The following is a 25,902-nucleotide window of genomic DNA, read 5'->3' as shown; positions in this document are numbered from 1 at the left end:
ATAGTTCAACCACCCAAATTAATGATTTGCTGATCAAATCAACGGTTTTTTGCTAAAAAACGATTCTAAGATAAAACGGAACTGATTAGATGACCGGTTCTCAATTTTTCCAGTCAACCGTCCGGTCTGGTCCGGTTCCAAAAACATTGATTTAAGGCCTAAATCCACTAGTTTAAATTAATTCTCTACCGAAAAAACTAGTAGCTTATGTAATCTGAATCGTGCAGTTATAACATAAAAACATTGAAATATGGAAACTTGTTTAAATGGGGGGAAGTTTGTCTCATCCATTCCCCTGGATGTTCTTAGTTTGGTAGTACTTCAAACTTTGGACTACAAGACAAATTAAACCGCCTATAATCCCATCACATCTGGTCAAAGGTTAATGCGCGATGTCCGTTTGGAGCCCTCCTTCTGGATGCGGTGAGCCGTGAATGTCTCGGATCAGACTTAAGAGAACATCTCCACATCATCGGACATATACGCGTTATATGTCCTTCCGAGTTCACATTAGCGCCCCACAACACATCCGCACCTTATTGAGAACATCTCCACATCATCGGAAATTGTTCCCGGTATAAGGTCGGGATGTGCGGCGCTGACATGAACTCATCAGCTCCTTCAAGTTTTGATTGAATATTCGAAACTGGGTCGCCAGCCTCAAATCTCACTATTTTATCTCCGTCACTTGAAATAAGTCGTGACGTTAGCATTGGCCTTTTGTTATTAATATTTAATTGGGAAATTATCTAAAACTCATCGACTCTAAAACTTAATGTATCGTTAATGTTCATCGGCAGAAATTGTTCACATGGGTATAAATATGCAATTTTTATGACCAAAATACATCTGAATGGCGAATCAGCCTCAGCGATCTTCCCCTTTCTCTCTCTTCACTCCTTTACCGCTTCAGGCTTCTCCAATCATCCATCAACTTCCCTGGAGAAGAATCTATTATAGCAGTCGTTGTTCGACTTTTGTCCTTAACCAACTTACGAAACTCGTACCAGCTTTTGTTGTTTGAGCTTCCACTAATCTTCTAGTTGCAATCCACGTAAACCATCGCTATTTGAGGAATAAACAATCTTAGATTGAAAAGCGATTAAAATTCTCCTCGGTATTTGATTGTCAGTGTTATGGGCTCATGCGTAGGATCTCGTTACGGGTCGGTCCTTAGTGAGAAAGTCCTGCTTCCCCATTGTGCCTTGCGCCTTCCCTTGCGTGTAGGTTTTATTGTGGAAACTGAATGGGTGATTTGTTCCAGAGACCACCCGAACTCTCCCTTGGGGTGATTTGTCCAAAAGACCACCCGAACTCTCTTCACTCTTTTCTTGACTGGAAAACTGAATGATTTATTTCAAGTCGTAACTCCTTAAATAGGAGATTACAGAAGGAAATTCTTAATTAAACTCAAACTCCAACTTAAACTCAAACTCCCAATTACCTACTCCTAATGGTAACACAACTCTTACTTAAGATAAGGATAAGGATAAGATAAGATAAGGGATAAGGGATAAGGGATAAGATAGGGATAAGGGATAAGGGATAAGGTAAACTGGCGGCGAGTTGGCGGGTAGAGCTGATGTGGTAAGATAAGTGTGGGCCCAACCTGATGATCTGTCATGTGGGCCCCGCCCTACTACTACTGTCGGGCGGTGCGCGCATCTCGCGGTGCTGCTGTCGTGCGGTGCGTGCTGCTGCCGTGAGGTGCGTGCTGCTGCCGTGTGGTGCGTGCTGCTACCGTGCAGTGCGTGCTACATGCTACGTGTTGCGCGTTGTCGGGCGGTGCGTGCCGTGTGCTACCAGGCGGTGCGTGCTACGCGCTGTCAGGTGGTGCGTGTGTGCGGCGCTGCCAGGCGGTGCCTGTTGCTGTGCGGCCTGCTGTGCGTGTTGCTGCCTATGACTGCGCCGCAATGCGCTGTCGGTTGGTGTGACCATAACATTACACCCCTCCTAGACAACGAGCTTGTCCTCAAGCTCGAATTCTGGATACGGGGCTTGGAACTCTGCGGATCAAACGACTGCACACTATCTATCAGTCCACCAATAGCATGAACAACAGGGACTGCCCCGTAGCTCAGTGCATAAAGTTGGATTATTTGATGCGTTACCCAGCCACCTTCTTTAGTTTCCAGCTCCCAGGCATAACCATGGCTTACAGTGACTACACGATCTACTGCACTCAGGCCAGCCGCAAGGACATTGAAGTGTTCCCCACCTCCTAGGTCATATCGTTTGAAGTAGTTTTGTGGAAGATTCACATAACAAAAATCGCGTACTGGACCACGGCCCTGGTATGCTATGTTGTGGATCACAGGAACACACCGGGTATACTTACAGAAGGGAACCTCAAGAACAGCCTTTCCGAAGAGAACCATGCGTTTTAAAATATCCTCTCGGCCTCCCCCATATATATTTCCCTCAATATTGCGAAACATAGGACTGTCCATGAACACAAAATCCATGCCATCAATATAAGCTTGGAAGAAAGTTACCTCCTTATCCTGCCCGTCCACCTTATATCTCTTGCGCACTCCTGTTTCTTAGGCTTCTGCATAGTTACCATGCCGTGGTGCCACAACCATAACTCTATGTCCATGCCGAGCCAAAGCCTTCGGTAAAGCCCCAGCAACATCGCCAAGCCCACCTGTCTTTGACCAAGGAGCGCATTCTGCAGGTACCAATATAATGTTTGTGACATTGTCCCCGACCAAAGGAGGAGACTTTACAGTTTCATCCTCCGCGCGCTGATCCTTGGGAATAACTGCGGCTATAGGGGCAGCGATCTGTTGTTCGCTGGATGCCTCTGCCCAGTCCGGACGACGACTGTTTGTGTTGGCGATTCCCACAGAACTCCTTTCCTTGTTGGAGAGGAATGCTTCCAGCAGGCGTCGCATCTCCCAGACATCTTCCTTGACTTCACGAACCTCCGTGCTAGTTTCTGCTAGCCTATGTTCCAGTTCGTTGACCTTGAATGATAGCTGCTCCATATCGCCCGTGACGTTTGGCTCTGATACCAAAATGTTATGGGCCTGCGCGTAGGATCTCGTCACGGGTCGGTCCTCGGTGAGAAAGCCCTGCTTCCCCCTTGTGCCTTGCGCCTTCCCTTGCGTGTAGACCCTATTGTGGAAACTGAATGGGTGATTTATCCAAGAGACCACCCGAACTCTCCCTTGGGATGATTTGTCCAAGAGACCACCCGAACTCTCCTCACTCTTTTCTTGACTGGAAAACTGAATGCTTTATTTCAATTCGTGGCTCCTTAAATAGGAGATTACAGAAGGAAATTCCTAATTAAACTCAAACTCCAACTTGAACTCAAACTCCTAATTACCTACTCCTAATGGTAATACAACTCTTACTTAAGATAAAGATAAGGATAAGATAAGATAAGGGATAAGGGATAAGGATAAGGGATAAAGGATATGGAATAAGATAGGGATAAGGTAAGCTGGCGGCGAGTTGGCGGACAAAGCTGATGTGGTAAGATAAGTGTGGGCCCAGCCTGATGAGCTGTCATGTGGGCCCCGCCTTACTGCTGTTGTCGGGCGGTGTGCGCATCTCGCGGTGTTGCTGCCGTGCGGTGCGTGCTGCTGCCGTGAGGTGTGTGCTGCTGCTGTGTGGTGCATGCTGTTGCCTAGTGCTGCTATCGGGCGATGTGTGCTGCGTGCTGTCGGGTGGTGTGTGCTGCACGCTGTCGGGCAGTGCGTGCCGTGTGCTGCCAGGCGGTGCGTGCTGCGCACTATTGGGCGACGCGTGTTGCTGTGCGGCGCTGCCAGGCGGTGTTTGCTGCTGTGCGTACTGCTGCCTATGTAGTGCGCTGTCGGTTCCTGTGACCATAACAGTAAGTTTTATGTTCTTGGATTAAAGAAATATGAATTAAGTAATTACTTGTTGTAAAATCGTCCTCTGATGTTCTTGCGATGAACTTCCATCTTGCCTCTGAAAAATTCCCATCTTGTCGGTACGGGTGGATTTGGTATGGTGTAAAGGGAGTGCTCAGAGACAACACAAGAGTTGCTGTGAAGCGAGGTGTACCGGGGTTTAGGCAGAGCCTTCCAGAATTCCAAACAAAGATAACAGCTCTGTCAAAGATTCGCCACCGGCATCTCGTTTCCCGGATTGGGTTTTGCGAAGAACAGTCGGAGATGATACTGGTATATGAGTATATGGAGAAGGGGCCATTAAGGAACCATTTATATGGTTCAGAGTTTCAACCTTTGTCTTGGAAGCAGAGGCTTGAGATATGCGTTGGTTCAGCCAGAGGCCTCCATTACCTTCACACAGGTTCAACTCAGGGAATCATCCATCGCGATGTTAAATCAACCAACATTTTGCTTGATGAAAACTATGTCGCCAAGGTCGCTGACTTCGGCCTTTCAAGGTCTGGCCCCTGTCTGGATGAGACCCATGTTAGCACTGGTGTAAAAGGTAGCTTTGGGTATCTGGACTCAGGGTATTTTAAACGGCAGCAGCTGACTGATAAACCAAATGTCTATTCATTTGGAGTGGTACTTCTTGAAGTACTCTGTGTGATGAACTTCTATCGAAGTGGAAGAAAACAAAGCGTGAGATAATGAAGGGTAAAATAGTAAATTCATAAAAAATTTAATCATAGCTAGAATTACTCTAAAGGAAAAGCACTGAAATTTCATAGCTAGAATTAAACATCAAATATTCCAGATGTGTGCTGTATGATGAATTTGTAACTTGCAAGGCATACAAAAACAAATAATAGAGCTGCTGCATGCAGGAAGCCTCCTCTTATTAGATTTTGGGCTTGTCTTAGATGCCAAATTAATTAAAGCTCATCTTATTCATTCAAGTACTACAGCTAAGTTTTAATTATGGGAGCAATCACCAAAATAAAAACCATTAAGCTGCTCTGCTGTTATATGTCACACTCACCCTTTTTAAATAAAACACCACCGACCAATAATATAGGGGGCGTTTGGCAAACTTTTTGGGTTTTTGACAATTTAAAAGAACTGCACCCAAAAAAGCTTCCAGAAGTCCAAAATATCCGAAAACTAAGAAACTTTAAATGAAGTTTCTTCCATCTTTCTACACCTAACTAAAATCTATCATTTAACAGCCCGATAGATCAACGTAGATTAAGGGCCTGTTTGACAAGTTTTTTTGAGAAGCTCTGATAGTTAAAACACACATTGAGTTTTGGGCATAAGATCTAGGTAGCACAAAGACCATTTGGTAGATGCGTGTCTTTTCGTACACCGTTTTAGATCTTTCTACGCGAGATAAAATGCGAAGGACACGGGAAACTTCATTTAGAGTTTCCCGAAATCAGCCCAAAATGTGTTTTGCACGTCTTTTCCGCATCCCATCTTTTAGCGGTTAGATCTTCTGCATGCCAAATGAAAATAGACCGATTTTCGGTCACACAGAAAGATGTGCCAAACAGACTCTAAGATACTAATCAAACGGTTTTAAACTTTAAAGGACAAAGACCTCCAAAACTTAATGCATATATGAACTCTGTTGGAAGATCGATACCATAATCTTGTTATTCACAGACTCGTGTTTTGATAGTTCAATTCTCAACATTCTATATTCACACTGTATGTTTCTGTCTTCACACTTAATATATTCCATTTCTTTCCTACTTTCCTTTTTCTTCCAAACAAAAGGATAAGATTGGGATTCATCATCTTTCAATGCATTAGCATTACTACATAACCAAACAAACATAGGACCCGCCGCGTGTAATACAGACTTTAAGCCCTCAGGCCCCAGGTGACCAGGTCCTAACTATTGGTCTTGTCTTGTGGGCTGTAGGCCCACACCCGAACCGAAGCACAAAACTATTGACAACAGATTCACATTTTTTGTCAAGCCGCCGGGCTCATTGGCTCAACTCTTCAGACGACGTGGTCCTACCTCCTACGGTCCTAGCCCTACCCTTTGAATATGGGCCTGGGTAAGTGGGCATGCCCATTGCCCAATGAAGTCCTCTCCTCTCCGTGGCGTAAAGTCGTAAACTAAAATACAAAAATTAGTTAACAGATCACAGATGTTGATACTGGTTCCTCAATTTGGACGGTCTGGATACGTAACCACCTGAAGTGAAGTCACTCTGGTCCAAGGATTTCAACTTCAAATTTCAAAGATGTAATTTAATTTTAATTAATGTAATTGTCTTTGTCCGTTTGTGGTCTTAATCCAGATTAGCTTTCGCTAATTATCTCGTTTTAAGTGTAAACTATTAGTCAGTGGACTCCATACAGTCCAACGCATGCAGCTCACCAAGAGGCGGAAGCCATATAATAATCAAAACACAGCGTCAATTGGTCATTGTAGATAGATTTCATATTTTCAGAATCAAATCAATAATTCTCCCCACGAAATCTCCTTTCATTTCTTCTTACAGGCTTCCTTCCTTTCGCATCTTCTACAAATTACCATGTCCTCGTCCCCCTAATTCCCTAAATCCGCCCCTGGTTTCTTAAAACCACCCCCTTAGTTCTTTCTTTTTAAGTACAGAAGCTCTATGATCTCTTCCTCACCATCTTAAGCTTTGTCTGATTAATTTAACCCTCTTTTCATCAACCTCAGAATCGAAAATGGAAGCCCAGAATAATATCGGAGCAACGGGGCATCCCAGCATCGTCCTTCCGGCTGTCCGAGGTAGTGCCTCCAGCGGCACCCTTGGTCGGCATCTGGCTCGTCGGCTTGTCCAAATCGGCGTTCGTGATGTGTTCTCTGTGCCGGGTGACTTCAATCTGACGCTTCTCGATCACCTGATCGCCGAACCCGATCTCAACGTCATCGGCTGCTGCAACGAGCTCAACGCTGGGTATGCTGCAGATGGGTACGCCCGTTTCAAAGGGGTTGGCGCTTGCGTCGTCACCTTCACTGTTGGTGGGCTTAGCGTCCTCAACGCCATTGCCGGTGCTTACAGTGAGAACCTCCCTGTTATTTGCATCGTTGGTGGACCCAATTCGAATGACTACGGTACCAATCGGATTCTCCACCACACGATCGGGTTGCCGGATTTCAGCCAGGAGCTTCGGTGCTTTCAGACGGTCACATGTCATCAGGCAAGTCACTGTTCCACCCGCCATGAGTTACGGAATTCCATCTCTTGATTTTTTTAGAACTCTCTGAGTTGATAAATTAACTTACAAGTTAAATTTGTGTTGTTAAAGCAAAGAATGAGAGACGACCCATGTTAGTTCAAGTGCGATGCTAGTGACATCAACGATAAAATAATTATTTTTATTGTCTACTTGAGGAAATTCTCTGAAATTGAAGGGGGTTATTTGTATTCTGCTGTTGTGATGGGGATTGTTATGTCTGGAACAGGCAGTGGTGAATCACTTGGACGATGCACACGAGCAAATAGATACTGCAATTTCGAATGCTTTGAAGGAGTGTAAGCCTGTCTATATCAGCATAAGCTGCAATTTGCCAGCAATTCCTCATCCTACTTTCGGTAGGGAGCCAGTTCCTTTCTTCCTTGCACCATGGTATGGTTTCCCTCTCTGTTTTTCTCCTTTTATTTCTAAATATACATTTAATATTAAGTGGAAAAATCCTTTGTGAACTTGTCATTAAATTTTGATGAGTTGAAAGGAAATTGGCTTAAATGAAGTTGACCCCTTCTTCTAATGCCTTGTACTTGTTTAGGATTGTGTTCTTTAAGTAGAAATAGAAGGAAAGAAAGACACGATAGAGAACATGAACTAATTAGTACTAGTCCTGTTAAAGTGTCTTGACGTTTTTCTTTTTCTTCTTCTTCTTTTTTTTTTTTTTTTTTCTTTTGAGAAGCAAAAACTAATTATTCTCGATTGACGCTCCTTGATAACGAGTAATGCAAATTGAAAATGTCATAGGTTTTCTTCACCAGAATAACTTATTTAATTTATTTCTGCATAATCTTTGTATTAATGTAATCAATGATAAATATTTGGGAGTTTGCATAATAAGTTTCCTTATTTTTCTTCATAAGCAGAGGGTTCTTTTTCTCTTATATATTTATTTATTTATTTGGGAATTTGGAGGCCATCCATTTATGATATCTTGTCATCACATTATTCTTCATACATCTATATCTGCTTTTGTAATTTACCTGGCTATCAAGAATATCATTTAATGACCAAACTCACTTGAATGCAGGGTGAGCAATAAAATGGGACTGGAAGCAGCAGTTGAGGCAACAGCAAATTTTCTAAACAAAGCAGTGAAGCCCGTTCTTGTGGGTGGGCCCAAATTAAGGGTAGCCAAGGCACAAAAGGCATTTATGGAGCTGGCAGATGCATGTGGTTATCCAATTGCAATTATGCCATCAAGCAAGGGTCTGGTTCCAGAGCACCACCCCCATTTCATTGGGACATACTGGGGTGCCGTCAGCACTGGCTTCTGTGGTGAGATTGTGGAGTCTGCTGATGCCTACGTTTTTGTTGGTCCCATCTTCAATGACTACAGCTCAGTGGGCTACTCCTTGCTGATCAAGAAGGAGAAATCAGTAATAGTTCATCCCAATCGTGTGAATATTGGCAATGGACCTTCCTTAGGTTGGGTTTTCATGGCTGAATTCTTGACGGCATTGGCCAAGAAGCTGAAGAAGAACAGCACAGCAGTGGAGAATTACCGCCGTATCTATATTCCTCCAGGCATCCCTCTTAAGCGAAATCAAGATGAACCTTTGAGAGTTAACATCCTGTTTAAACACATTCAGGCAAGTAACAGACACACAATCTAGAATATTAGTCCACACCCCCTGGATGCTGAACAATATTATCAACTTCTTTTTTAGACTATGACTAGGATAAAAATGGCATTATCATGCACGTAGCACTTTGCATATATCCAATTAATGGAATCTGCCAGTCGTGAGTTTCCTAGTCCAAAAGTGATGTGATTGATTGATGTTTGCTCTATTTTCTAAGCATTTTTCTTGGATTACCTTTGATCTAGGAAGCAATCATTATCATCCATTCTGGTTATCTTTATAGGAAATCTCCCAGGCCATGGTGAATAACTGAAACCCTTCCCTTGTTCTTCCTTCTTTGTCAATGTGTGTATTTTTATGTATACCTACATATTTTAAGTACTTTTGTATGTGTATATGCATGTTTACTCATGTATGTGTGTATGCGTGCATTTCCTGAGAACCTAAATACTTTCAATCTTGAAGTGAAATACAAGCTTAAATATGCTACTGGATCCATGCATTCTAGAATTACAGATATTCCATCTGTTGCTTGTTATTCTTCTAATGGGTATGAATCATTAAACAGGATATGCTAAGCGGAGGCACAGCAGTTATTTCTGAGACAGGTGACTCATGGTTCAACTGTCAGAAGCTCCGTCTCCCAGAAAATTGTGGGTAAGTAATTCAGGTTACTTTTATATAAACTGTATGCCAAGAATTACTCCCCTAGTTTTTAATCAGCACTCAAATTTAAATGTAACTTAATGCAGATACGAGTTCCAGATGCAATATGGATCCATTGGGTGGTCAGTAGGTGCAACACTTGGGTATGCTCAGGCTGCTAAAGAAAAGCGTGTGATTGCGTGCATTGGTGATGGAAGTTTCCAGGTTGGTCTGTGTGCCTATTTTATGCCATAAAATGAACCATTATCTGAGATCTGTTTTTAGTCAGTTTTAGTTCAGAGGTTGAATGTCTTGTAAATCTGATTAATTCTCCTATACCATTTTTCAGGTAACTGCTCAGGATATCTCGACAATGATCAGATGTGGTCAAAGGAGCATTATATTCCTCATCAACAATGGAGGATATACTATTGAAGTAGAGATTCATGATGGTCCATACAATGTTATTAAGAACTGGAACTACACCGGGCTTGTAGATGCAATCCATAATGGTGAAGGAAAATGTTGGACTGCCAAGGTTAGCCTGAAAGGATAAATGTCTAGTTATCTCTTCTATTCCCATTAAAAGAATGCATGATACATCAGGAATGAAGTAACCCATCATTAGCGTACATGTGGCGCACCTGGCTAGCAATCTAAATTATTAAATTTGTAGATAGCTCTTTGAATTTTCACAGCCAAAGAAACTAGATTAACTGGATACCAAAATGATCAGCTTGATTTTTCTCGATTGATCTGGTTTCTAATCTGGGCTATGCCAGTCGAAGAGGTGCCATTGTAGAGATCCACTGTATACTGCATGTGCAGTGCAATGTTGGGTCCATTCCTGAAAATACCCTGTGAACCATTTATGCTTAATTCCGCCTATTGTTAGCAATTCCCACTCATGGTAGGTTTTATGGATTGGATAATTGAAATGCAGGTCCGGACAGAGGATGAGCTAACAGAGGCGATTGCAACAGCTACGGGAGAAAAACAAGATTCATTATGTTTCATTGAAGTTCTTGTGCACAAAGATGACACTAGCAAAGAGCTTTTGGAGTGGGGGTCCCGAGTTTGTTCTGCAAACAGCCGCCCTCCTAATCCCCAGTAAATTTCTGGACCTTAGATGAAATTTCCCCGGGTTGGGGGAGGGTGTTGAGATGACAGCATTGTAACGCTATGTGGGAATATATTGTAGATTACTGATTTGTGTCATTATACTGAGATTTGAGTAGTCAGATTGCCCCGGCACTCGTGTGGATGAGGTTTTAGTTTCCAAATAAAATCTATGAACGTTCTGTTCTATGTATTTAATGTTGAACTATTTGGCTATCTAATTTAAAGGCAGTTATCCGATTTGTGTCGATGACTTTCCATGGGTTGTCTGTACTGTAATTCATGGATTATACACATGGGAATCTCAGCATACCTGATTTTCAGGCACCAGGATGCTCGTTGAACTCCCTATCCAGAAAACCTTCTTTTCTTTATTCCTTGGATGATTCCTTGATTGAGCCATCACCAAGTGATCCTTTAGTCAAGGTGGTTACATGGCAGCTTGCAGTTCTCCATAGCAGGGGATGTCGATTTGATGCGGGATTGGTATCTGCATGTCAGCAGTATGAGCACCTCTACTTCGGTACTAGAAGCTAGTGAGAATTGCATTTCCCCTCTGTACCTTTTCTTCCTGTGTTGGAATTTAAAATGCATAAAAACCCCTAATTTTTTTATACCCCCTTGTCAGAATGGAAACGTTTGAAACGATTTTTTTTCAGTGTCCTTGCAAACAACAGTTCTGTAACATCAACCATTCATTGAGCATTAAAAGCCAAATTTGATTGGTCACCTTGATGGGAAGGTAATCTCCATCCTTGTCGGTCTAAAAAGCTCATCCATCGAGTAAATAGACAGAGAAATGGGGTTGGCGTGACCTCCTCCAATCGCTTCTTAAGATCTCCTGTTTTAGGCAAGCTTTACTTGTCCTTCTCGATGGATAAAAGGATAATACCCCCAAAGAAAATAACATTAAAATTCAATCTGGACACCTAAAAAAACGCTTTAGAAAGACACAAACACCTTTGTTGACGTTGAAATTGGAGGGATGAGGTAGAGATGTGGTGTGTCTTGTGCATAGTAGCATAATTATGTTGCGTTCACATGGGGTCTCACTTATGTATGACAGAGGGGTTTCATTTAAGAACTGACGTGTCACTTATATGTGGTTAGAGTTCGGTCCATTTGTCACGCCCTTAGTTAACACCTGTGCACATGATAGGCAGTGGACCTATATGGGGTGTGTTGGCATTGATATTTTAATCAGCTCGGCCACGTATGCTTGTATGGATGTCTACGTGTTACTTGTGCATGATATGAATTGATACTTGATGGGTCAGTTCGGTCAGATTAGATCAACTGTCTAGGTTAGATTGGTTCGGTTAGGTCACCTCAACTTGTCCAAATCAGGCCAATTTGGCCAGGTCAACCTACCCTAAGTAAGTCTAGTCAATTAACAACTTTACCCTTAGCTTGCTGCCACTTGGCGAGTTCTGACTAGTGATCAGTTGCATCTACTATAAACATTACATTGTAGATAAAATAGGCTACTGTTTACATCACTGTTTACGTAATGTGATGTAACAACAATAATACTAAATACAATCTTAATCGGTGGTGCACACAAAAATAGGTTTTCAACATCTCAAGAGCCGGTGGTGCACCAAAAATAGGCGTTGGCAACTTGGTTATAGCTTTACATGTAGACCGTCAGATCTAGTTCAGGCTTGACAACACTGCTTTCTGCTTTCATTTAGAGATGCAATCTGACCAGCTGCCCCGATCAGGGCGTTTTTTATCATTGACCAGGTTGATCGGGGATGTGGCAAGGGCGGTATTTGTCCACCAGCTCGCCCTGGACCTTGTCAGAGCCTACCTTTTTGTCATTTGTCCTTTTCTATCCCCAACCCCCTACCCTCAAGTTTGCCTAGCAAAATAAATATACCCCCACCTTGCAAATGGTATCCGGTTGTCCAAATTCGAATTCAAATTTCATCCTATTAAGATTGACCCGAATTCTATTCGTTTAACACATACCAAAATGATCTTCATCATTCGAAAATACTTTTATGACTATGAATTTAATCATTCTCTTTATTTGTAACATTATTTTTTAAAAATAAATACAAATTGTGTCATATTCGCGAATATCCGACATCTTTAATAAATTCAAGTTTGAATCATTGTTTTTTAAATCTGATTAGATCTTTGGATCGGACCAGATTTACAATTTATAGTATCGAACCGGATTCATATATACCCTTATTTGAATTCGATCTGATCGGTTTGTATCCCTAATGATATATTAAAAATACATATCGCTTGGTTTGGTTAACCGCTGGTTTTTTCTAGGTTATACAAAAACTATACAGATCATTCAGTTTTTCAAAAATATCAAACCGATCAATTAATTCAATTTTCTTGATTTAGTTTGGTTTTTTGGTTTTTCCGTTTTTGTTGGCCACCCGTACATATATATCATTACATACGGGCCATGCCATGTTGAGCAGGCCTAGGGCTTGCTTGGCTCAGGCTTGATGCATTTTGTGTGGACCTAGTGTAGGTCTAGGCCTAGAAGAAGATTGGTTGTATGAGCCCAAAAATCTTAGGGCTAGGCTAGGTCATGCCATAAATGGCAATCACTACTCACATCTAGACCTATTCATGGGACAGGTCGGGCCGGGCTTTCACTCTGTATTAACAGATTTTTTTAAGGCCCGGTCCGACCATCGGGCCTACAACTTGGGCCCAAGCCCGGCCCTCATAAAAGTCCAAAGCCCGGGCCTGGGCGCGAGCCCAAAATTTATCCCATGTTGTTATTACTGCTGAAGCGACTGAATAGAGAGAGAGAGAGAGAGAGAGAGTGAGAGAGAGTGAGAGAGAAATTATAAAGAAAAAAATAAAAAAATGTATTTATTAAATTATAAATATATACATATTTCAATAAATATTATATTATTTATATATTTTATATAATATATAAAATACATATTATGTATTTTATAAAATATATAATGCTGAGTTAGGCCGGGCCGGGCTTTTTTGACAAATCCCGAGCCCGACCCGTAACACAGTCGGGCTTACTGTGTTAGGCCCGCGGGCCTATTTACATGACCAAGCCTGACCGGGGTGCGGGCCGGGCCGGGTCGGGCCATCGGGCTACCCGGCCCATGGCTATAAAGGTCCTATTCGCTTTTCGGTAAGTTACTTACCCAAGTAAATGCAATTACCTGGGTAAGTTTTTCTTGCGAAACACTTAAGTCGGGTAAGTGCATTTACCCATGTTCTTTTATTTCCCAAGTAAATAAGGTAATGATCATTTTAGCCATAAAATCCGTAATTAAAAGGGGTATTTTTGTCTCATTCAAGTGTTAGCAGTTTTCCCCATAGGGGGGAAAGTTATTTACCCACCTTGGAGATGGATACCTAGGAAAATAAACTTTCCACATAAATCTGAAAAATGAACATGGGATTCTTGGTCAATGGGAACCAAAATTCCACTTACCAACTTTTCCCCCTCTCAAAATCCAAAAAAAAAAAAAAGAACACACCCAAAGTACAAAATATGTTGCACATGTTTTTGGAATTTTCAATTGACGGAAGTACCCCCTCTTTGGATTTAAATACAAGAGAAATGGTGATGGTAAAAATGTCATTCTACTATTGCAGTGTATGTTTTGTTTTCTTTAATAAACAAAATTGCTCCCATCTGTTGAATTTAAATTTGGGAAAATGTGATGGTATAAAGGACATATTATCTTAGCATTAAATGCATTTTTAATTCACAAAAGTGCCTTTTAATTTTGCATTCAATGTTTATTATTTCGATGGACAAAGTTAGCACCAATATTCAACCTTAAATGGTATAAAACCAATATTAAATTCCACTGATTAAATCCATGATAAAATAATTTCAATGGTATAAAACCAATATTTTAAAAACAAACCGATAAACAAAACCATTTATTTTTCAAGTGGCAGTTAAACCATTCAACCATTTGGGTCAAATAGGTGAATCCATAATGACAAATAACAAGTATTTTTTTGTTAATGATGAAAATAGATTACAAATTTCAAAATCAATATGGAAATGAAACCATTTCTGCATCTATGTGGCAAGTAAGTGGTTCAATCATTTGGGCCAAATGTATCAACACATGATGTCATAGTTAAATAGTAAAATTTTTAAAATAGAAATATTTAAATTATGGAATGCAAAAAAATAGAAAAAATTAGATACATTTATAATATTATATATTAGTCATATTAAATAAAAATAAGTGCAATAAAAAATAATTTTTTATTAATGATACAAATGAAATACAAGATTTAAAATTGACCTAAGAATGAAACCATTTCTTCTCTAGATAGCATGTTAACAATCCAAACTTTTGGACCAAATAAATCAACCCAGGATGTCATAATTAAATAATAAATATTTAAGGGGTTAGAAGCATAAAAAGATAATATATATATATATATATATATATATATATATATATATATATATAGTAGAAAACATTTAAGCACTTCTCTCACATTATATATTCATTAGATTTAACCAACTGAGGGGTATCCCAGTTGGTGCACTATATGAATTGTCCTAGTGGTGGTGGTGCAGCTTCAAATCCCACTATTATCATCTCTTAAGAAAAGAGTTGAGGATGTGATGTTGTACTGTTTACTTAAAAGAGTAACAACCCCTATGGGGGTGTCAGACAGTAAAAAAAAAAAAAAAGAATAAACAAAAATAAGTGTGAAAATAATATTTGCTTTCACTAATAATGAGATTGGAATACAATAAGCAAACCAGCTTTTCATTAATGCAAGTGGTGGGTCAATGGTTCAGCCATCTATGTCAAATGGGTCATCATCCCATGATATCATAATTAAATAATAAAATTAAAAATAGATAGAAGTAAAACAAATCATATAAAAGATAGAAATTATGTAAAAAATATAGGTGCACATATCTAATATTATGTATTTGTTACATTAAGAATATAAATGTGATAAATAAAATTAATTTTATTAATGATGGAGAGGAAATACAAAAATCAAGGATAAAAGAAAATTAATGTTTAAATTATGACCCCATGTAGTTTTTATCGATTTCTCAATTCTCAATTGTCTCTCTCTTACACTATGTTTGGTTTGAAGGAAAAGGTAGGGAAAGGAAAGGAAAGGAAAAGAAAGGTAGGGAAACCTTTACAAATCTTGTATGAATTTCCCTACCTTTTCCTTCAAACCAAACATAACCTTAATGTTTAGGTGCATAGAAACTCTTTGGAAAATGAAAAAAAGTTAACAAAATATATAAAAATTTGTATGAAAGGCATGTGATAGTTAATTAATTGGTGCCCCTCTAAATATGGACGCACAAGATCAAACATACTTCACTGCATGCTCTCCATAAGGTCAGTAGAATTCACATGCACCTTACTCTATCCCCGCCCATTATTCATCTTTTTTTTTAACTTTTTCAAATCAAGAGTTGAAAATGATACATGTGAAAGGAGAGATTATGTGAGGTGGACATTCTTATTTTAATATATAGAAATAGAGCAAGAAATCCACATAGTGTAGGTCGCTAGCTGGGCCACAATCAAGTCGGCACCTCGGGGCATCCACTGGTCGATCTGCCGAGGTGGGGTAGATGGGTGTGGCGTGTTCCAAGTGCTCCAAAGTTGATGTCTACATGGTGATGAGGTTTCGTTTGACAATTCTGTGGTTCTGTGTTGCCACATGTGCGATGCCATATTTGTTTATTTTTTTCAATAAGTTCCTTGGTGTGCTAATTTATCTTTTTTACAAAGGTTGTAAAATATGTGGGATATTTTTTTATCTTTGGCTTCTTTTGAACAGTATATACAGGTGTTTCTCTTCTTAGAAAAACCTTTTGCTTCTATTACCCCTTTGCAATTGTTTCTTCCAGGTTCATTGCCTGAAATGTACTTATTTCATTGTTTAAAATTTAAGTTGCTTTTCCATTTTTTGAATTGTTAGGTTTTTGAAATTTCTTTGTTTCCAAGTCTATTGTGCGTCCTGTTTTCTTTTTTCTACGTAAAAAAAAATTCGGGAGCTTTATTTTTTATTTGCTATCACTTTTCTATTAGCTTCAAGTTTGAAATTAGTGTAACATTGTACTATCCACAACAAGATTTTCAGGTTCCACTCTATGGCATCCTAGACATCTGAATAGAGATCTTTATTCTATAGATCCTTTGTAGAACAATATCTGGTGCTGGGTTTACCGTTATTGGTGAAGAGCACTATATTTCGGTTATTTATTCTTACTCTAATCTTGGTGGAAGCATTTCCTTTGTAGGTTCAGGTGAGTGGTTTTCCTCTACTCTCTTTGTACTTTTGGGCTTCTATTTTCACGGGTCTTCCTTTTTGGTTTTCTAATTTTTATTATTCTAAGATATTTGAGGGATTGATGGTTGTTGACTTGGATGATTTCTTTGTTTGGTTCCAAGTAAAAAGAAACATTGCTTTGTTGAATTGACTTGGTTGATGTGGTTAAGTCTGTTTTTCATAGGCAGTAGTGTGTAGAGACTACATTGTATACTCTTCTATCTAGAGATATCTTATGTTTTCAGTGTTAAGCTTAAGAAGGTTTAACTTCGAAGTTGCAGGGAAAAATGATCAAAACTTGCTTTAATATTCAATATTTTCATGGTGGTCAGTACTTTTGGGCCTTTAGTTTATGGACAATTTTTCCCATTCTTTGGTTAATTTATCTATTTCTAATTGGTTAGCATGGCTTTGCAAAATTTATTGATGTAGTACTAATTATCATTAAAGTATTTCTTAGAGTTTGTTTTCCATGAGATGTTAAATCTTAATTTCTTACAACAATTTAGCACTAGAACTCCTTCAAAATATCTTTGTGTGGATGAAAGCTTTGAATAAAAGTACATGACAATAGGTATTAAAGCTAAATTGATGATGAGGGTATATATTGAATTGATGACCAAAATTATTGAAGCTAAAAATAATCTAAAGTTGAACAAAATTGTCCTAATGCGCTCTCAATTTGCCATGTCACAGAAGAAGCACCCATAGGCAATTTCTTCTCTCCTTTATAAGTTTGGTTTTGGTTCTTCTTGAACTCTAATAGTAGGCATTTACACTTAGGACCATAATGGTTTAGGAGGGTATTAGTCTTGGTATTCATCATTTAGCTTCCTTATGTGGGACTTGGATAAAAAGGGGCTAGCGATTGAAGTGAAACAAGTGTTTGAGGACAGTTTGAAAGGTTTTGATCAGAGGATAATAAAGGAAAAAAATCTATCTGCAATTTAGGTAAAGAGATAGATGTATGTGCAACCTTATTAGTGATAGTTTTGAAGGATGCTATATTGATAAATTTTCTAAAACTATGGTCTGCAGAACCAAGAAGAAGGTGTCGAAGAAAGTTTGATAGGGTTTTTCTAAAAGGAAAAATAGCTACAGGTAATTTTCTATCTAGGTAATCATGCACTAAGGCACACTTAGATAAAAAATCATAAAGGGAGTCATGAAATATTCATTCATTCTACATACCCTGTCGGGTGTACTACTTCCTACAATCCATCATGTGGACTACTCTTGAAAATTGTTGTGTTGTCTAAATTATTAACTTGTTAAATGCTTAAATACTGAGTCGTTATTTATCACAACAATACTTAAATATTGCGGACTTGCTTTTTTTTTTTTTTTGGCTTTTGCTAATGTTTTTTTTTTTAAACATTTTGTTATTTGAGAAATTTCATAGAGATAAAAGGCAAGGTATTGTCTTATCAATAAAGAGGAATGCTAAAAAGCATGTGGGAAGACACAAAGGTAACCAAAAGAATGCTAAATCTCCCAACTGATGATAGTCGATCTGAGCTCCGGGAAGCTTGTGGCCAGCTCAAAAAGTAAGAGTCGCCACCCATTTTTTTAGAGGAAATGGGTCTTCATTTTTAGATTCGAGAAATTGATTTATCTTTAACAGTGACTCATTCTTCATGGGAAAAAAGCACACAACTAAGAGATTTTGGGTCCCAAGGATTGGGAGAGGAAAGGTATTAGGCACCCCTCTCTCCAAGCTACTATAATAACTCAATACGGGAGTTGTTCTAGCTCGATTTCTAACAAAGAAAAACAGAAATAGTTGTAGGAATTTCTTAAGTCTGGAGGAACATGCTTTCAACTTTTTCAAAAACCAATTTTGAAGTAATGTTATCGAGTCTTAGGTACTGATTTTCGTAAGACCCTTGCCTCTCTACAATGGTTTTCCAACATTTTAAACTTCAAGTAATATAGGAAAACTAAAAAAAACTGAGATTATGAAATCAAGTTTAAAAGTTAAAATGAAAGACTTACCTTCCGTATGTACCTAGTCAAAAGTTTTCCAATAGCTAGGGATGAGATAGAATGAAGTTTAAATGGGTTCTTGAGCTAGGGAGTCTTCCGGTTGCAACAACTTCCACTTGAAAATGGAAGAAGCGAGTTTGGAATCCGAGGTTCAGAGTACCTCCAAATTTTAGGTGAACAGAAGTTGTTGCTGGTCTTCCATATGGGATGGGAGAAAGCTCTCTTCTCTTTTCCCCGTCCTCCTTTCTGTCTCTGTCTCTCTCTCTCTCTCTCTCTCTCTCTCCCTATCCCTCTCTCTAGTCCCTCTCTCTCTCTCTAGGGGCCTCTCTTTGAGGTCAAGTTGGATCAGTACTTATAGAGAAATGGAGAGGAAGAGATGAAATTTGTCCAATCACAAGGTTTGGGCTTCAAAAAAACTTTTTCACAAAAATAGGTAAGGATTCTTCAAATAAAAAGGTGTTCAGTTAAGATTTCTTCTTTGGTGAAATGTTTTCTTTGATTCGGGGGTGGTTTTCACGGGTTTCGTATATCGAATGGGAGCTTGGAGCGTGCCTATCACAACAGTCTCCTATTTGGGGCTATCATTGGCAGAAAATGTAAATTTGATGAACTTTAAAATGCTATTTTGTCTTTTCTTAGTTTTAAATAGGGGTATCTTGGGGTTTTGGGGCTTTTTTGGTCTATTAGGCTCTATTTCATTGGTCCAAGTGTTCTAATGGGTCAATAATGGGTTTGAGATCAGCCATCACCCTTTTGAGGCTTCAAGTTGGAACATATGACGTGGCAATTTAATCTAGTGTGTCGAAATGGTATTTTTCTAATTTAACGGTCAAACGGATAAATCTAGTCATTAAATTTGGTGTGCTGGGGTTTTTTGGGTCTATGAACACAATGGTGGTGTCTGATTGGTCAAATAATATAAATTATGATTTTATGGATAATTAAATTCAAAAAATAATTAATATTTTAAAATTTAAATATTTTACATATTATTTAAGTATTTAAATAACTAAATATTTTAAATAAAAAATATTTAACATAACTATATTTTAAATAGTTAAAATAAAGAAATTATGTAAAAATTTTAAAAAATTCTGAAAAGTAAAAAAATATTTATAACATAATATTGAAATTAATACTAATTTAGTATTTTTACATAATATTGTAAATAACTAATTTCACTTATATCAAGTAATAATTCGAGAAAATAACTTTCAAAAAACTTAATATTTATTAATAATAATTTTAAACTCTTAATCTGTATTTATTATATAATTATATATACTAAAATTAATACTTATTTTGTTTTGTTGTTTAACAGAATTTTTTCAATAATTATTGGAGATTAAACTACTATTATTGAAAATTTTAAATTTAATTTGTTGTACTTGTTGTATTTATTGCATTTTAATAGGAATACCCAGTCGAGGTCAGGGTTGAGGTTGGGGATGGGGAATATTATCCCCACCTCATTGCCATTCCTACACACCTTATAATTTCACATATTTACTTAAGCCTACCTTATAGTTTTCATTTTACTAAAACATCCCATATATTTCACAACTTATTTACTTAATCAACTTTTCATTAACGAGTGCTTGTTTTGTCATTAGGCCCATGATTTTTTATTCCAAAAATACCTTTAACACTTTTTTTGTATAAAAAACAAAATTGAGCAAATATAGCCAATAGAGTGGTTGCCCGTGTCTTATTAAGGGCAAAAATGGTATTTTTATTTTTATTTTATTTTAATTAAATTTATTTAAATGAACATTAGGATCAACACTGTCACTTTCCACTGTCGTTTTCTCTTTTTTTTTTAATTTTTAATTTTCTTATTCCATGTCATTTTTTAAAGAACCAATGAGATGCACTTTCCTAATAACCTAAATAATCTCTTCTCCTGAAAATTATCCTAAACAACCTCCCCCACTTTCTCTAGAATTATCTCTAATTCCTATTTATCTCCAAAATTATCTCTAATTTAGTAGAGAGTTTCTCTCTTAAATTATCTCTAATTCCTATTTATCCTCTCCCCTACTTTTTATCTATATCTATCTAAAGAAAGTTTGGATAAAAAAAATTAAGAATTATTTAAATATTCTAACAAAATTATATAATAACTTTAAAATATTTATTAAAAACACAAAAGATAATTTTATATTTTTACAAAGTATATCACGAAATTATGTACTAACAATTTAAATTATGTTTTCTGGATTATCAATTTAAATGTTTTTCAAATATTTAATAATGTGTAATAGATTTAAATAAATAAAATGCAAATAACAAAAAAATTTAATATTTTATAGATTATTTAAATATTTAAATAACTAAATATTTATCATAACTACATTTTAAATAGTTAAATAACGAATTTATGTAATAAATTAAAAAAAAACTATGAAGTAAAAAAATAATTATAAAATAATTTTGAAATTAATAATAATTTAACATATTACAAAATTAGTAACAAAATTATGTAATAATCGTATATATAGTGATTTTATGGATAATTAAACTCAATAAATGATTAATATTTTAAAATTTAAATATTTTACATATTATTTAAGTATTTAAATAACTAAATATTTTAAATGTTTAACATAACTAGATTTTAACAGAAAACTTTCAATAATTATTGGAGATTAAACTACTATTATTGAAATTTTTAAATTTAATATATTGTACTTATTGTATTTATTGTGTTTTTGTTATAACTTATTGATTAATATTTGTTAGAGATTAAACTATTATTTGATATTATACTATTTATTGAATAAGTTAATATATTTTTAGTGCGTATCGTATTTTTTCATTATCATTATATTTTTAATAATTGTTTATTTTCGCAATAAATTTTCAATAATTATTGGAGATGAAACTATTGTTATTTATTAGAGATGAGACTATTAATTTAGCTAAAATTATATGTTCATTAGTTGGTTCGGTTCAGTCGTAGGCTATTTGGCCAACCAAATTGACTTGGTCTGGTTGGGGAGTTGGTAAGCTAAAACCGACTGACCTTTTGTGAAAATCGACCCACTCAAGTTGTATCGGTTTGGGTTGATTTTTTGGTTTGGTTAGTTGGTTCAAAAGATTTAAACTTAAAAATTTAATTTAATTTTAAAAATTATAGTGCAATTACTAAAAATTAGATTTATGATATAAAACATTTTAGACTAAGAAATATGGGAAGTTTTCAACTTTTTCATATTAAAAATTATATTTAAAATATAAATATTATATATCCATGGTTAGGATCATTCGATTTTGATCGGTTTACAAATGGCCAATGTGAAACTGATCCAACTTGGTTGAATCAGAAAATTTTTAATCAAAGCTGACCTAAAATACTAGAAAACCGACCAACTCAGGTCGAATTGATCGGGTTGGTCGGTTTCAACAGTTTGATGAATAAACCTAACTGAAATTAATTATTGTTAACTTTGTATTATAAAAAAATTATTAAAAGTAGTATATAAAATATGAATAATTATTACTTTTTTAAAAATTGAAAATATAAAACAATTGTATACTCTTATGTGTTTCTATTAGAGTCATTTACTATAACACACCTTATAGTTTTACATATTTACTTAAACCTACCTTATAGTTTTCATTTTACTAAAACATTTCATATATTTTACAACTTATTTACTTAATCAACCACTCATTAAGGAGTGTTTGTTTTGCCATTAGTCCCATGATTTTTTTTATTCAAAAATACCCTTAACATTTTTTTTGCACAAAAAACAAAATTGACCAAATATAGCCAATAGAGTGGTTGCCCATGTCTTATTAAGGGCAAAAATGATATTTTTATTTTTTTTCTTTTGATTAAATTTTTTTAAATGAACATTAGGGTCAATATTGCCATTTTCCATTGTCATCTAATGGAAGATTGATTAAATCCATTGCAAATTATAAGTGATGTTTTAGTAAAATACTAAATATAGGATAAATTTTAATAAATCCGTGAAACTATAAAAAATATTTTAATAAATTATCCTTCCTATTATTTAGCTTTCGTTTAATAAATCCCGTATGATCCGCTATTAATTATGTAAGGAAAGCTTTTATTGATGTATCTATGATTTTTACATCTCTGTCAAAGCATATCCATTGGGTTGAATGTGCATGCCACACGAATAGTAAGTGATTCGGAGGCATTGTGAAACCCTCTCTTACAACTTGCAACCAAATTATTTAGGTTGAAAATATAATAATAAATAATACAAATGGTCCCCCTCATTTCAACTAGAGGAATGGATTATTTTTTTTCTCCTAAATTCCCATAAGAAAGGGACGTTTCAGAATACCCATCTGTTCACTAATTTTTAATTTTACGGAACACAAATTTTTTGTTACTAAATTGTCAATAGAAAAAATATTTAATTTTTATTCATTATCAATTAATAAAAATAATCAATTTTTTGGATGTTACCGAGCACACACACCCTAATAGTTAACTTGAAAGGCAAAAATATTAAATGGATGTTGCTATTCGATGACAGAATATTAGAGAAAAAGACAACATCCAAGACTCCAAGTAAACTCAAAAGTCAATACCCTACTACCCAGTCCACTGACGTGCTGAGTACTCAAGGTAAGAGTCTCCAGTCAACGTTTTCACACTCCTCCATCCGATACGGCACATCTGATAATAAAATTGGGGTGAACGTGTGGTGTAAGATGATGATGGAAGGGTGATGGAATGTGTTTTGTTGACTTGACCGAGGATTTTCCAATGATTCTTACTTGTCTTCTTGCCTCTAAAACAAGTTCAGATGGGCTCCCACTGAGAGTGCTTCACATCGCATCCATGCATTGGGGCACGTCGTTATGACAATTGACAACTTGTACGAAAGATTTTTCCAAATTGATTCTTACTTACATTGTAGGGAGCCCGTGCACTCCCCAAAACCATCATGCACGTTAAAGAAAATTCACAGAAGAACTCACACGGTGATTCTGTTTTCGTTCTTGAATCCATCAACGTTGTCTATACTAGAGATGTTGTTGTAAAGTATTCCAGAAAGTTATAATTGCCCATTTGATAAGTCTCTTTGAGAGAGATAGTTTTGCAGTTCTGATGGTTGAAAGATGCATTGAGCTTTTGATATAAGATTTGGACAGCTCGAAGATTGTTTGGTAGATATGTATCTTTCTGTGTTATTTTAGGTATTTTTTTGCACGGGATTAAAATGTGAAAAACTCAAGAAATTTCATTTGGAGTTTTCCGAAATTAGCCTAAAATGGGTTTTTCGTATTTTTTCGATATCCCGCCTTTTGACGACTAAATCTTTCGTGTGCCAAACGAGAATAGACCGATTTTCAGTTTTCCCAACTTGTAAACAGCCAAAAAACCGTATGAAAAGACACGCCAAATGGGAATATCTTTTACCTGCATTGCTGCAGGTTTGCAAGAACTATTTCTACTTTGTTTTGGTTCCACATTTCGAGTTTACATGGGCAGTGCCCCACGAAACATCCTAACCTTATATTGGAAATATCTCTGAATGACAAATATGAGAGATATTGCAATGTATAATATTGCAAAGTGCATGTAGAGCGCCTCAACTCTGTAAAAAGCTTATGTGATCTCCCACATTTCTACATCGGTTTTTAGATATCAAAGAGGGAAGAAAAAGCCGATGTACTTGTTATTCTTTCAAGCTAGGATTTATATATATATATATATAAGGAAAATAGTTGATAATATATGTGATGAAACATTTGAATGGAATCGGATTCGTTCGATGATATAGTCGAATTGAATTGGAATTGAGATATATGAATATTCATCGGATTCGAATTAAATTTGAATCACCTATAATTATTCTTATCCAATTAAATTTAAATCACTTATAATTTTTATCGAATCAAATTCGAATATACCCTTTACTGAATTCAATAATTCCATCCATTTGTAACCATGGAGAGAGACACTGGTCTTATAACAATAAATAACAGCTTAATTATTTGCGCACAGCACATCTTTGGAAGAAAAGATAGCTAGGATTCAAAGAGCTAAATAGAAACACCAAGAGTTGAACAGAAAACATGTGAACAACCACCAAAGACAAACCAAAGAAAGAAAAAAATGGAAAAACAACGTACAACAAATCCTACAACTACTAAACATCTCTTAATAAAACCCCTTGCACCACAGACAATCAAAATAACAACTGATCGATCGAGACCTTTCACATGATGCTGCACATCCCGATGTTAGAGGCGATATCCAGTATCGTACTGAACTTATCGATGATTTCCAATACATTTTGTGCACGAGAGGCCACTTTACTCTGAAAGTAGGAGGTGATCAGGATGGAAAAAAACAAGGTGAGAAAGCCTGGGAAAATTAAGAAAAAAATAAAATTCAAAGGGAGGAGAAAATGGAATTATATCATCTCTTCTTACCAAGCTTCTAGTTTGCAATCCTTCAACTGCACGAGAGGCCACTTTACTCTGAAAGGAGGAGGTGATCAGGATGGAAAAAAAAAAAAAAAAAAAACAAGGTGAGAAAGCCTGCGAAAATTAAGAAAAAAATAAAATTCAAAGGGAGGAGAAAATGGAATTATATCATCTCTTCTTACCAAGCTTCTAGTTTGCTGTGGCCGTGGTGGCTGGTTATCCTTAGTCATGTAAAAGAAGACGATGATTTCATTGAAATCTAGAACACCGTCACGATTCCTGTCGAGCTTGTAGAAAATATTAGAGTCGTAGTGATACTCTTCTGTTTTGCTGAGGAAATCTCGGAACTCGATGATGCTGATACTCCCATCTCCATCCGTATCCATGTTTCTGAAAAATTCCCCAGCTAGGTTCTTAATTTGAGGACAACAGCCTTGATACCAAGTTAATGCATCCCTTCGCTTCTGTTCCATCTCATCTCCTCCCAGACAGCTCTGTGCCAGATTCAACTGCTAATTATCTATATATCTGGCTTCTAGGCACTAATTAAATTAAACCAAAACGATATCAAATGTTTAACGTACGTACCTGTTGAAGCGTTGAGGTTGCCACTGGCATCATACTTGATTCTTCTCTGCGGAAACGTATAACCCAGTTTATACTCCTTGTGCTCAGTGGGGTCTTCTCTCTCCCTCTCTATCTATCTATCCATCTATATATAATGTGTGAGAAAAAATGTTAAAACC

The 25,902-nt window shown here is 36.8% G+C and overlaps 2 protein-coding genes and 1 long non-coding RNA gene across 4 annotated transcripts; 1 reads left to right on the top strand and 2 right to left on the bottom strand.

The window, feature by feature from the left end:
• Positions 1–1,336: 1,336 nt before the first annotated feature.
• Positions 1,337–4,523, bottom strand: LOC148802977 (uncharacterized). The gene is made up of 2 exons (XR_016081272.1): positions 4,278–4,523; positions 1,337–3,830 (listed from the first exon to the last, which is right to left on the bottom strand). It is a non-coding gene; the product is annotated as an uncharacterized LOC148802977 (long non-coding RNA).
• Positions 4,524–6,027: 1,504 nt separating this feature from the next.
• LOC104612119 (pyruvate decarboxylase 1) lies at positions 6,028–10,706 on the top strand. Its single transcript, XM_088895073.1, has 7 exons — positions 6,028–7,062; positions 7,328–7,487; positions 8,137–8,698; positions 9,261–9,349; positions 9,445–9,562; positions 9,687–9,875; positions 10,281–10,706. The coding sequence occupies exons 1-7, from the start codon at positions 6,582–6,584 to the stop codon at positions 10,449–10,451; spliced, it is 1,770 nt and encodes a 589-aa protein (XP_088751199.1). The 5' UTR covers positions 6,028–6,581; the 3' UTR covers positions 10,452–10,706.
• Positions 10,707–24,644: 13,938 nt separating this feature from the next.
• LOC104612120 (uncharacterized) lies at positions 24,645–25,902 on the bottom strand. 2 transcript variants are annotated; one of them, XM_010279437.3, is made up of 4 exons: positions 25,745–25,902; positions 25,339–25,650; positions 25,163–25,210; positions 24,645–25,047 (listed from the first exon to the last, which is right to left on the bottom strand). In XM_010279437.3, the coding sequence occupies exons 1-4, from the start codon at positions 25,775–25,777 to the stop codon at positions 24,946–24,948; spliced, it is 495 nt and encodes a 164-aa protein (XP_010277739.1). In that variant the 5' UTR covers positions 25,778–25,902; the 3' UTR covers positions 24,645–24,945. The 2 variants fall into 2 exon arrangements, with proteins under 2 accessions (XP_010277739.1, XP_010277738.1); XM_010279436.3 differs by having other exon boundaries at positions 25,339–25,665; positions 25,745–25,887.

This window comes from Nelumbo nucifera, chromosome 1 (genome assembly GCF_055504915.1).
Source record: "Nelumbo nucifera cultivar China Antique chromosome 1, China Antique-T2T, whole genome shotgun sequence".
NCBI lineage: Eukaryota > Viridiplantae > Streptophyta > Magnoliopsida > Proteales > Nelumbonaceae > Nelumbo > Nelumbo nucifera.
Note: the sequence above shows the minus strand (reverse complement) of the source record. Positions and strands in the feature narration are given on the sequence as shown.

Coding starts and splice junctions, on each gene's coding strand:
- LOC104612119 (XM_088895073.1), top strand. CDS start 6,582: ATGGAAGCCCAGAATAATATCGGAGCAACGGGGCATCCCAGCATCGTC. Junction 7,488..8,136: donor CCTTTCTTCCTTGCACCATG/GTATGGTTTCCC, acceptor ACTTGAATGCAG/GGTGAGCAATAAAATGGGAC. Junction 8,699..9,260: donor TCCTGTTTAAACACATTCAG/GCAAGTAACAGA, acceptor ATCATTAAACAG/GATATGCTAAGCGGAGGCAC.
- LOC104612120 (XM_010279436.3), bottom strand. CDS start 25,777: ATGATGCCAGTGGCAACCTCAACGCTTCAACAG. Junction 25,211..25,338: donor CACAGCAAACTAGAAGCTTG/GTAAGAAGAGAT, acceptor TCCTCCTTTCAG/AGTAAAGTGGCCTCTCGTGC. Junction 25,048..25,162: donor GATTGCAAACTAGAAGCTTG/GTAAGAAGAGAT, acceptor TCCTACTTTCAG/AGTAAAGTGGCCTCTCGTGC.